Source organism: Austrofundulus limnaeus, unplaced genomic scaffold (genome assembly GCF_001266775.1).
Source record: "Austrofundulus limnaeus strain Quisiro unplaced genomic scaffold, Austrofundulus_limnaeus-1.0 Scaffold101, whole genome shotgun sequence".
Taxonomy (NCBI): Eukaryota; Metazoa; Chordata; class Actinopteri; order Cyprinodontiformes; family Rivulidae; genus Austrofundulus; species Austrofundulus limnaeus.
Window position 1 is genome coordinate 93,386 of NW_013952503.1, and position 13,090 is coordinate 106,475.

The 13,090-nt window shown below is 38.4% G+C and overlaps 1 protein-coding gene across 1 annotated transcript in view; it reads right to left on the reverse strand.

Annotated features, from left to right (window-relative positions):
- The window catches only part of grik5 (glutamate receptor, ionotropic, kainate 5), a gene marked incomplete at its 3' end in the record, with an annotated part of 86,682 nt that overhangs the window by 6,628 nt on the left and 66,964 nt on the right, over nucleotides 1-13,090 (reverse strand). Inside the window, 1 exon segment of the mRNA XM_014013406.1 lies at nucleotides 2,985-3,146. Within this exon segment, the coding sequence (XP_013868860.1) occupies nucleotides 2,985-3,096 (112 nt within the window).

Genomic DNA, 13,090 nt, shown 5'->3' on the forward strand with positions numbered 1-13,090 from the left:
CTCCTAGTGTCTGCTTGCACTCTGGGTTCAACCACTGACCTTGACAGTAATAATCTTTTTGATTTGCTTCAGTAAATATATTAAATTATTCACACAATGGTCACCTTTGTTCATCAATCATACATGAACTTGAGAGTTACAGGAAAATCCCATGTGGTGTGCCAAATATTTGCCGTTCACAGGACGTTTCACAGCTTCACACCGGCGGTGTGTGTCATGATTTTCATTTCAGTTTCCTTATCAGCAGATCAGAGCACACACACTGACTGGATGTCACTTGTGTCTCATCTTCGGGTTCATTCCTACCATCAGTGTTCAGCTCTGTGCAAAACTACCCCTCATTTCTTTACATTTTGCATGCAAGCAGCCAGACATTCTTGTAACTTTCTTGAAAAGGTCTTGATCAATAGTTCTTCTGGCTTTTTGAAGGTCTTTTAAAGATTTTCTTTGAACTTTGGTAGCCTTTTTTTACTTATTTTAGTTCACTTTATGTACGTGACTAAAACAGCATATTGTGTAGTGTGTGCTTAAAAACATAAAACCCACTTCTATTAACAGTTACATATTTGGTTGGCAGTACAGTTAAAGGCTAATATCACCCTTTGCAAGGACTCCTATTTAGTGAATACAAAAGCTCCACGGTCCTTTAGTGAATGAGTTCCTCTTGTGGCATCACTAAGTGGAAAGACTTCACCGACAGGTTGTTGTRATGAATACCCAGAAGTTCCCACCATGCAGCAGTTCATCATTGAACTCACCATGCTGCAGGCATGAAGATGACTATAATCAAGTAAAGTACAATATGGAAGTATTTATGGAGTCACAGTTTGCTCACAACACATCACACTGTCACAACAGCTCAAATGAGTTTGCAGTGAGTGCAGTGGTTGTGTAAAACATACTGCTGGTGAACGGAAGCAGCAGAAAGTGTCACTTTTGAAGTTTACTGAGCGTCCGGTCTTACTAAAGGCTGCCTCTGATTTAGGTTTGATTGCACTGAAAATAACAGCAACTCAAATTGTTTTCAGCTTAGGAAAAAATTGATATTTAACTTCATCTACTGACTCAGTCTCRAACATCATTGTTGTTTGTGAGATGAAAATGCCTCAAAACCCTGGAAGTGGTTGAAAAGTTATGGTTTTATTATAACAACATATTCTGCTCCAGAGGTGGGTAGTAATAGCTGCATTTACTCAGTTACATTTATTTGAATAACCTTTGGGGAAAAAATAATTTTAGGAGTAGTTTTACTACATTGATTTAATTTACTTGAGTAAGATTATTTTGAAGTATTGCTTCACTTACTTGAGTAAAATTTTTGAATATTTTACCCACTATAATTAACTTCACTGAATGAAGAACAAACTTGTATTAACCAGGAATACACCAGAGACACACCTAATTTATGTTGAAGTGAGACCTCTTGCTTGTGCTCAAGCTTTATTTTCTCTGCAGAGACATTTGGAGGTCAAGTGAATAAACAGTAGATCTAGTTACTGGAAGTACTTTAACCTGATCTTACTGTAACTATTAGTTTGATTATGAGAATAATTAGACTTGGATAAGTTTTCTCCTGTTGGAATTTGTTATCTTGAATCATCTTATTTGTAATTTTCTTCAGTTTAGTCTTTAAAAAAATCGGAATTTGTGCTTCATTTTTCTTTTTTTTTCTCAGTCTGATGACATCATTTTAAAATACTGAAACAAATATAATTACTCAGWATATAAGTAGTCTTTTTTATAAAAAAAAAAGTTTCTTCTCTTACTTGAGCAATTTCTTGGACAGCTAATTTTTACTTTTACTTGAGTAAAAATATGCTGAAATCAGAATCAGAAGCTTTTATTGTCATTCACACACAARATCAAGATGCAGTGCAGAACGAAATGTAGTTTAGAACATCCGTCCGGAGAAACACACACACATATTTTGATTTGATTTTAAAAACGACATGGTTGAAACTTATCTTATAGAGTCAGACAAAGATGAGTGGTAGTTCCAACTTATTAAACATAATCAAGCAGCTTGGAGCTGTTTGTATAATCTCATATAAAAAATATTTGGGGTGATATTTGACTGAAATTTTAATCTGTTTTAAACAAATTAACTCTGCAGCAAAAATATCCTTTTTTAAATTGAGGCTTTTATCTAAAGTGAATACCTTTTTATCCTCTAATGACTTTGAACGGTGAATCAAGCTTTTGTTAAATCCCAACTGGATCACTGGAACTCTTTGTATGTTGGTGTAAGCCGGGCCGGACTCTCACCACTGTTGGTTCAGAAAGTTGCAGCTCAGCTTTTTACTTGAAACACTCTAAAGATTTTTCCAGAACTATTATAATTCTGAGAATGCACTGTCAATTGCATTGGATTTTAATACGGGGAATCAGAATAAAAAGGGCTGAATATAAATGCAAGCCACATTTTTTCAAATTTCTACCTGTAAAAGGTTTTCAAACCATGCATCMTTCTCCTTCCTCTTCACAGTTCTGTGCTACGTTGTGTTGGTCTACCGTAGAAAATCTCCGATCAGGTTTGTGCCTTGCTGGAAGTGAAGTGCAAATGTTTCTACGTTTGACCTTGTAAAAAAGGTTATTTGGCAAAATTGTTCTGAGAAAGCGCTGAGACGCTCGCTCACACATAAACACAGAAGCATTCAGTCGCTGTCAAATTAATTGAAAGAGGCGCGTGTGGGGAATGAGCCRACGTTTGTGTTTGCAGCGTCGACAATAGTCATTTTGTGCACAGATGATTCGGGATGTTGTTGCACTCCGTTCAAAGAGCTGGTTGCCAAATAATTGACGTTGCTGAAAAATGCTTCTGGCATTAACACATCTTTGTCTGTGACACCAACTTTGTCTCTATTTTAGCTGTGATGTGTGCGGAGATGAACTGTACTGGTCAGATGATAAAAATTAGGCAAACGAAACAAGTAAATAGTTTGATAATATTTGTGAACCAAGTAAGGGGATACATTTCCACTTACCCATGCGAACGGAGGAAAGAAGAGGGGCCTGACTCAGGGAGCGTGGTGCCATTGTCACTAGCAGGAAGAAGATGAAGCGTATTGACAGCAGCAGTGCTGGCAGAGCCGGCATCTTCTACTGCTCCTCATGGAGAACGGTCTGCTGGCTGCCTGTACCAACACCTGCAGGATCGGAGAACAGGTTAGTCAACACAATATCTCTCTGCTGGCATAGTTTTTCTTTAAATTGTCATCACGCGGCTTATCTTTGCTTTGCACTGTCATATTTCCATGTACTCGGAGCACCTGCGCTTTGACAACACACGCAGTACACTTTTATTCTCCGTTATGAAGATGTTTCTTGTCGTATCACACAGGCAGCCKGGTCCCATGCACACATCTAGTTAGAAAATACAGAAGGTTTTCGCATCTCCTCTGGAAAATCTGCTGTTTAGACATGACAAGACTCAACTTAGAAGAGTTCTCCAGAGGCCGTTCAAAGAAAAAGGGTGGGGAAGAAATATCACACTGACACACAAGTTCTGCACATCCACACATCGTACTCGAACACATGCACAAACATAAAAGCAGATCAAAGCACACAGATAGGCCAACACTAGGAAAGAGCTTTGAATGTATAGTGTAGTATAGACCACTTCATCAGCATCCACCAAGATTGCTTCCCTAACCCTAACACTGAGCCCCGGCTTCAAAAAGACACAAAATGCAAAATAAAGAAATGTAAAAAAAATATATAAAAATACAAAGAGAGTTCAGTTGAGCTCCAGTGGTGCTAAGCAACCGTCTCCAGGAGTGACAAATCCTTGCTCTGACTGACAACGTGACAAGGTTGTGTTGAAGGATGGAGAGATGAAGAGAGGAGGAAAAGAAGAGGGTGTGTGTGTGATGGACACGGGAGCGTGGAGAGAGGGGTTGTGTTGGTGGAGGCGATTGCGTTGATGATGTGGTGAGGGGAGGGGGGTCAGTTCAGACTTCTCGTTCACCAATTTGAGCTTCAGACAGGTCTGACAGGCAGCTGAAACGCTGAGTTCAYGACCTTCAATTGACCCGTGCAGCTGTAAACAGCAGTCAGACGCTGGCCCTGACAAAGGAGTGTGGGGTGGGGCGGACATGAGTGCTGAGTGTGTCTACTCTTATGTGCACATCAAAGATAAAGATGATGGACTCKTGGATGTTTTGTTGAACCAGCATCCCTCCGCTTTCCATGCTTAACATTTTACTTTGATATCTTTATTTTGRATTTTCTCCTCCGTCACCTTTCCAACTTTTGCTTAGCTTTGATGTTTAAAGYGATCCKTGATTAMTTGTAACGTTAAACTTTATTTGAAAAACATTTATTTTTACTGTAAAATAAAGACTGTAAWATACTGTAGGCTGTTTAGTTTTGTAAATTTTTTAAAATATATTTTTACACGGATGGAGCCATTTTATTTACATGCAAAGCATTATGGGTAAATGATGACGTGGATAGGTCCTCGGTGCGAGGCAGCTAGCGAGCTATATCCACCCTGAAGGTTAATCTTGGACAATATCTGATGATTGACTCTTTTAAATGAAACCAGAGAGCGTTGACAGAGAGGAGAAGGTAGAAATGACAGCCTGTAACTGAAAATGTGGATGGAGGACAACAGAGCTGCTTCATGGAAGAAGAACCRCAGCTTAGCCTGTTAGCCTTCGTGCTATCCCTCACCCTATATTGCCTTATATGTATTAGATCAGTGCTAGCATGACAAACAAGCTAAACTGAGGTKCTCCATCCATATTTTCAGTTACAGGCTGAGTCATTTCTACCTTCTCCTCTCTGTCAACGCTCTCTGGTTTCATTTAAAAGAGTCAATCATCAGATATTGTCCAAGATTAACCTGCAGGGTGGATATAGCTCACTAGCAGCTTCGCACTGATGACCTAGTTGACATCATCATTTACCCAGAATGCTTTGCATGTAGATAAAATGGCCCCGTCTGTGTAATATATTTTTTAACTTRTYGTTTAAAAATGATAAAAACTGAACACCCTACAGTATTTTTACAGTCTTTATTTTACAGTTAAAGTATATGTTTATCATATAAAGTCTAATGTTACAACTTATCGGGATCCCTTTAAACCAAAAAAAACCCCTGTTTGACTCCTTTTTTTTACAACCTTCCATTTTGCTTTCCTCTCTCCATCCAGTCGCTGACCATCGTTCCTGACTGAACGTACCTCTCGTTCAATGGGTGGTCAAACGTGTGCGTCAACATGTTTGTAATACTAATGGCATACACCATACTGTGCAGATGGCTGTGCCGCTCTCATTATGGTTTCCACAGCTCAGAGGGAACAGAGGCAGGGCTTATGTGAGGCCATCTGTATGTGTGACACAACATAGGATAACAGGCACAGAGTGGGAGTCGTTTTCCCTTTTACTGTCTTCAATACATCATTCTTGCTTAACGCAGCATGTGACTGCAAAGCTGCCAGTAACTGAATAAATAAATAAATAAATAAATAAAATCTCTGCACCAACAAGTACAAAGTTCCATGCTGTTGTTTTATTTGTGTTTGTATGACGGTTACGCAACAAATGATTATTCAGACTGCGCCATAAGTCGCACGCATTGCTGGCCACTTCCACACTATTCTGTTTGCTTCCCGTTCCGGTGGTCTCACTGTCTCAYTCTGCTTCTCCCCCCAGAAGTGTGTGTGTGTTGCTGTGTTTCATCTACCTGGGTTTTTATATGAGCTCACCTCGTGTGCGTGATGGGTTATTGATCGAGCCCGGCCGAAGTGGCGGGCCCTCAGGTGCGGTCAATCAAAACAACGGGGAACCTATCATGGGAGCAGTGCATTTCGCTGGAGCCATCTGATTGGCTATTACCAAGAGTTGGATTGCCCCGATGACGAATAAGATCCTAACTAAGGTTATGGCTTAATCAGTGCCGAAATAGAAAACGGTGCTATTTCATTGTTATTGAGAGCTATTGACAGCATTAGACAGAGAGGATTAGAGTATCTTTACTCCCAGGAGAGGAGGAAAGAGGAAGGAGGAAGTAGATGTGATGCTTTGAAAGAAGTAAGCAGGGGGAAAAAAGAAAAAGAAGAAGAAGCAGAGAGAATAGGCTTGCACCGATGAGGGAATAAAAGAACAAAATTGAATATAGAAAGAAGAGATTGGAAAGTGTCTGCAGAAAGAGACGCAGAGCCAGAAAGAGATAGAGTGACAGAAAAGCAGTGGTGAAAAAGTACATTTACTCGAGGACTGTGCTGAGGTTTYAATTTAAAGCTTTTTCACTTCACTTCAGTAGTTTTAATTTGAGGCCACTTTATGCAGTACTCTGACTACAACTAGAGGGGAAATCCACATTTTAATCAGCTACACTATTTAACTTGTAGATTTCACTTCATTTTAAATAGTTAAGATCAAACTTCAGGGCAGCAAGTACAGACAGCTAAACTCATTAAAGAAAATCTCTGCAGTCACAATTTATTGGCACCTAACAGTACGAAGTTATTTCCCAAAAGCTGAACAAATCACTGCAGCCTGAAGTTTAATTGACTCATCATAATTTTCTGTAAAGTTTTAAAACAACATTCATTTCATCAGGGAGCAGAAATCTGATTATATGAGTCACTTTTTGAGTGTTTGCTTTCCTGGAAAGGAATTTGCAGCAGAATTTATGCTTTCTTGTGCCTTTTTTAAGGAAAAATTCTCAGCAGGGATTTGGTCTTGTGTCCAGGAGTTCACATGGATGTTACTTTAAAGGGGACATGTACAAAATCTACTTTTTTTAGCAGTTAAATGCATTTTTGTTGTGTACTTGAATTTAGTTTCTCCCAGTGCTGTGATGATATCTCTAATATTCTGTTTGGGTCATATTTCTCTATTTTTAGGATCTTTTCTAAATGATTACATCACAGTTTTTGCAACAGAACTTCTAAATAAGGTCAGGACTTACCAACTACAGTTTGGTTGTCTTCATTCTCCTCTGGCTCTGGGTCAGACTAATTAAAGATTTTCTGCGTTGCTACATAGTGGTAAACCCCTCTACCAAGCTAGAAGGCACCGGTCTGGAGGCTGGAGGGGGGCGGAGTATGAGTTATCCTTTAGATTTTAAGAGACAGCATTAAAATGAGTTGATCTGAGACCATAGACAAATATATAGATCACTAGACTGATCCCTGCCCATACCGTCCAATGGTAGCATCTGTGACAGCATGGAGGAGCAGAAACAGACCAAACAGGACAACAGCTCACAGCCTCCATAGAAACTACCAGATAAACAGCAGCTGAACCGGATCTGTTTCACAAATTATCTGTCATGTTTTTACAATAAATTAATAATTATGTTAATTTCATTCAACAATCATGTCAAACAGCAGATTTATACCAGAAAAATATATAATTTATAAGTAACAATGATCTAAACCAGACCAGAAGTCAGCCTGTAACTTAGACTTTTGCTAGTTGAAAATGATGACTTCAGCTAGTAATAAAGTTTATTTATTATTTCTTCTTACTGTCGTAAAAAATAATAATATTTATATTTACCAGTCAACAGTTAGAAAATGTTCTCTGGTCATAGGATGAAACTTGTCTCTATTAGCTAACATCTTCTTAACAGGTCAGGTTCCTCTAACAGAAATCTAAAAATACTCACATTTATAATATTATTTTACACTCTGTAGGTCTAAATATTAATCAGAGGACAAATCAGCTGTAATATTTAATAGTTTGTGTTAAATTGTAGCGTGATTCAACAGTGCTAAACTCTGTATATATGCTCCACAAGCTAATATCTGTTTACCAGTTCAATAAATAACAGTGATTACATGGACTTTATAAGATTATTTTAATTTTAAACTGTTACATTATGTTCTGCTCAGATCACATTGAGCTCAATAAGATCAAATCTGCTGACTTGTGTTGTAAAATGAGACGTTTTCCTGTTTATCTTCTGTTAATAAATCTACAACACAAACTGATTTACTGACATTATTTAAAACATCAGATTATATAAACTAAAATATTAATAATAATTGGGTTAGTGCTATTATTAATAGTTTTTATGATTCTACATCGTCAGTCCTTTTTTTCTGCTCTGTTGTCAACATGTACAGTAATGGGAAATCCAGAGTCTTGACCGTTTTGCGTTAGCCGTTAGCTTCTCCAGCCGATCACACGGTCACCTGGTTTCTGAGCTCCAGCTGTTCTATAAAACCTCCTTATCTGAGACACACCTCAGAAAAAGAGGTGAAAGAGGGGCTTGTGGAGCTACAATAAGGAGGAATTCAGACCAAAGRARTGCAGCTCCARTTTATATACACCCCAAATGAGGATTTAAATGGGTAAAAGAAGGGTTTACAAGCAGGATATGTCAACTTTAATAAAAAATAAACACCTTCCTGATTTATAAAGGTTTGCACCTTTCAAACTAAAAAATGTGCAACTATGGGACACTTTCAAAAAAATCCCTGATGTTACGTGTAGGTCAGAGATGTTTTAGTGAAACAAGGATCAGAACATCATGAATTATGTGTTATTCTGCTGCATCTGAGCAGACTGTACAGAAATTAAAGATTCATATACCACCACCGTTAACATTCTTACAGTAATTATCACCATTGTAAGAACACCTCATGTTCCTGTCCTTATTTGCAGCTTCATGTTGTTTAGACCCAAGGGAGCCTTTTTCTAATCAATTGGAAGTAAAAGGATCACAATGGGTGGGTTGCACAAGATCCAGGCTCACTTCATTTGGCTTAAATCAATGTGATGAGTTTATCAGTGCAAAGAGGCAACTTTTTCCCAATGATTTTACTTTTAAACAGTATTTCATGTTAATAAACTATGTACAGATGTATGTTCAACAAAGCTATAACGAAGCAAAGAAGAAAACTAGTTTTCAAACTGTTAGTTTTTCAGGAGAGTTACAATAATTTCTTGTGAAAAGCATTTCTGATAGTTCTGACCATGACATTTTGTGCAATCCAGAGCACTTCTTCTCTCACTGCAGGTGAGTGGGTAAAATAAAGAAGCAGCTGAAAAGTGTCAGAATGAGGTGAGGGAATTCAGGGAGCCAGATCCAGTCAGAGAGAAATAGAGCGCAAACGGTGAGGTACCATTGCCGTGTTCAATTTGTAAGGGCTGTGTTTCTGGCTGCTGTACGAGCTCTGTTGCTGCAATAGTACATGACTGAGTCCCTGTAGCTGTTGGGTGTCGGTCTGCGGGGAGCTGGAGGAGCAGCAAGAGGACCGAACTGAGCCAGACAAGTCTGAGCTGTGTAGAAAAATACTGGTTTCTAGCTCTCATTCTGCGCTCTGCTGCAAGCCATCCTACATGCTGGCATCAAAAACAAACGAGAGTTAAAACACATAAAGATCCTGACTTGTGCAGGAAATAAATTGACAGAACAGAAAGAGAGAGGGGAGAGGAGAGGAGAGGAGAAGAGAATTTGAGTCCAGTGTGGAATCAGCTGTTTGGTGTATGCATTCATCTGTTTACTGTTTTGCTCTCGTGTGTGTGTATGTGTGTGTGTGTGAGAGAGAGAGACTTGGCAGCTTGCTCAGTGTCTGCTGAGTCTATTATGGAAAAGAAAACCGTAAAATCAGAGATCTTAATTACCTAGGGGGGAGCGTGCGGGAGGAGGGTGGCTGGCTGGCTTTTACAGAGGCAGGCAGAGAAAGGGACCAGCTTTGAGGGGGAAGAGGTGGTGGTCAGAAAATGAGGAGGGAAGACTATTTCGCCTCACACCCCCGAGCAGATGAAGAGAGGATAAACAGAGACTGAGGCAGAGAAAGTCAGATAAGCAGAAGTGAAAAAAAAAACACGCCGATGAAAACATGGGGGAGGGAGGAGAAAATCATTTGTTTTTCCTCTTTCTGCCTTATTTTGTGACACAAAAAGGCTGACAGTTATCATAATAAACGGATGAATCATTCCTATAATTGAATTTGCTAGTGGAATGGCTGCGGTGGGTTTAAGGAGAATTCACTGCCCTGCTGTGAGGGGACACGAGTGTTTTTTGTTCATTCTCACAATTAACAAGTCACTGCTGGGCAGAGTGGGCCTGTTGTAGGCAGATTGAGCCTGATTGGGCCATTTCAGAGCATTTCTTAACCCCAGGACAATAAGGATGAGCTCGGACGTCGGCTCGGTGTGTGTGAGTATGTCTGGGTTCATGCAGTGTTAGTGTGAGCGGAAAAATACRGAAGACCCTTGGCTCACCCCATTTGGCTTTTTGGAGGATTAGACATTTTAGTGATGTGTGTCTGTTTCTAATATCAAAGAAGCRGCACATTTTCTCAGTCCCTTTGACTCAGCATTTTCTCTTTGCATCCATTTATCTCCCTGTCTCTCCTTTATTCTTCTCCCTAATCTCTCCATCCCTCCCTGACTCTACTGTTACCTTTTTCCTCCTCCAATATCACCACAATTTCTATTATCCTTTTTGTTTTCTTTATATATGGCAGATTTTTTACCCACCTTGTCCTTAATTTATTATTTAGCCATGTGCTGTGTTCAAGGCTTTTTGGAATTTTGATTCGAGGGTAACTTCAAGGTGAATTCTAATTCTTTCTTTGATCAAATATAACTTATTCATGTGATGTAGGCTAGGCTGGTACCTTAAATGTACTTTTAAAAAATCTACAGTTGAGAAAAGGGTTAGCCTATATATTAGTTTGGACATATGGAACAGGTTCATATCTATAGACATGCTCCTAAAAAATGACTAAAACATTAAAGTGAGTGGCTTTAATAAAAATGCACATCAATGAAGACCTCTAGCAAATGCAACTTGATAAAGTCATTTGTTTTGGCTTTGAGTTTTACTTATTTTAAATGCCACAATAAACAGTATTAAGTCCAAGTTATTTAAATCAACAGTTCTTACAAAAACCCCATTTTATTTTAAAAGAGCCTAAAGGTATTTTAGGCATTTAGATATTTTCCCTTCCAGCTTCCAGAGTTTCTACAACAGATATTTCTATATTTCTAAAATAAGATGACTAAGACCATTAGTTTAAGGATGTGGAGGAGTTCTTTTTTGAAAAAGTAATTTTGCTCTGACAAAGGAGAAGGACACTCAGAGATTTCATCTGCTATCAAAGGAAGATTTTATTAGAAGAAAGTGACTTAGGTCCATGAGGAGACATGAAAAAGTTCTTCTTCTGCAGAATAACAGCTTATATTCCACCACCGCAGCTTTTGCTTTGGGGATAAAGTCAAACTTGACACTAATTCTCAGAAAAACATTTGACTTTTAGACTTGGAAATGACAGGAAAAAATACGGGTATMGAGACTCACTATTTTCTGGTGCTAGTTATGGAGCCCACGAGGGAAAATAGTGATTTTTCCTTTATTTTTTTTATTATTTTTTTTTTTTTGCATTACCTCGCATCTATTGCGTGGTAACGCAAACGTTGTTTATTCTTGTTGTGTCTGCTGGTTTATTAACAAATTCACATGCTCACCATTATATAGGAGTTAGCCTCCTAAAATTCAATTCAGCTTAGAAATGAATAGATCACACCCAAGCATGAAGGTACATAATGTGCAAATATTTTAACTCCGTGCAGCCACACAATATTGCCGTCAATTACTTGAACTTGTGACGACATTTCCTGTTTTGGTGACCGGTTGTTTTAATATAAAAATCAGATTCAATACAGTTAATACAAAACATTAAAATTTTGCGTGCTAACACAAAACAATATTGCAAGGAAATGCATGCATTTCCATGGGAATCAAAAAGTATTGCAAGGGAACGCAATATAAAAAAATCCCCCCCTTCCCCTGGTGGGCTCCATGACTTGTCACTAAAGGTTTTAAAAAGAACCAGCACAGAATGTGGATGCATTCAGAGACTCAGACTGCATGAATCATAACTTCATCATTTTGTTCTTTATAGATGTCTTTTCTGTCTTTAATGAAACATTCACAACATATTAATTCATACAGTTAATAAATTAAATTTTATTCAGTAAATGAATCCTTTAACATTAATTCAGCTAAAATAAAGCAGGTTAGGATTTCTGTGGACACATTATGTTTCTCTGTAATGCAGTAAAGACAGAATAAATCATGTGCTCATCCGTAAGATTACCTAAATGAGCTAATGGACACATTAGTGTCACTTCCAGAAAGCTGCAGATCAACTTGTCCTTTCRAAATGATCAAATGTGTTTTGATCGATTAAACTTGACTCATTATGCCAGCTTGTGGAAAATTCTTCCAGAAATTAAAGTTGGAGTCTTTTTAGCAGAATGGCAAGACTTAAGTTTTATTTTAAAACTAAAATCTGCGGTGGAGTGATTAGGGGAGTTGTTCCGTGACCGGTGGGTTGCCGGCTCGATCCCTCGTTCCAGCTGTCTCAATCGTTGTGTCCTTGGGCAAGACGTTTCACCCGCTTGTCCACTGATGGTAATCAGAGGGTCCAGTGGCACCGGTGTATGGCACTTTGTTATTGTTTGTCTGAAATAAGTCTTTTTTATAATAGTTTTGACAATACTTTCTGTGTGATATATCAAGAAAATAAACTGATATTGTGTTAATAATTAATAAAAGGCAAGTAATTATGTTCTGTGGTAGTATCAGGGAACAAAGAACTGTGAATGTTCTATTTGTTCTCTTCTGGTTTTCTTTTGCACTCCATAAAAGCACATTTTGAATAAAATTAATTCATTTGATGAAAAAAAAAGAAAACAACACAAACAACATGAAGGTGAAACGAAAGCACAGCACACATCTGACATAGTGACTGCCCTGCTTTCTACAAATTACCATTTTGACAAACATAAATGAGCCCCCGCACTCTAAAAAATACCAATAATGTTTGCTGTCTCTCCAAACTCAAGTGCTACATTTTCATGTTTTTATGATTGCAAACAGGCTGATGAACAGACAGAACAAATGATGAGACGCTATCACCTTGGCTTAGTTTTCTGTCATTATTTCTATTTTTCAGGTTTTTATAAAGTAACTCATGAATTAGAGATGACTGAACACGATGTCTGAAGCTTTGTGTGCGCGTGTGTGTGTGTGTGTGTGTGTGTGTGTGTGTGTGTGTGTGTGTGTGTGTGCCCTCTTTTTTTGCAACTTGGCGGGAACAATTTTTCAGTAAAATGA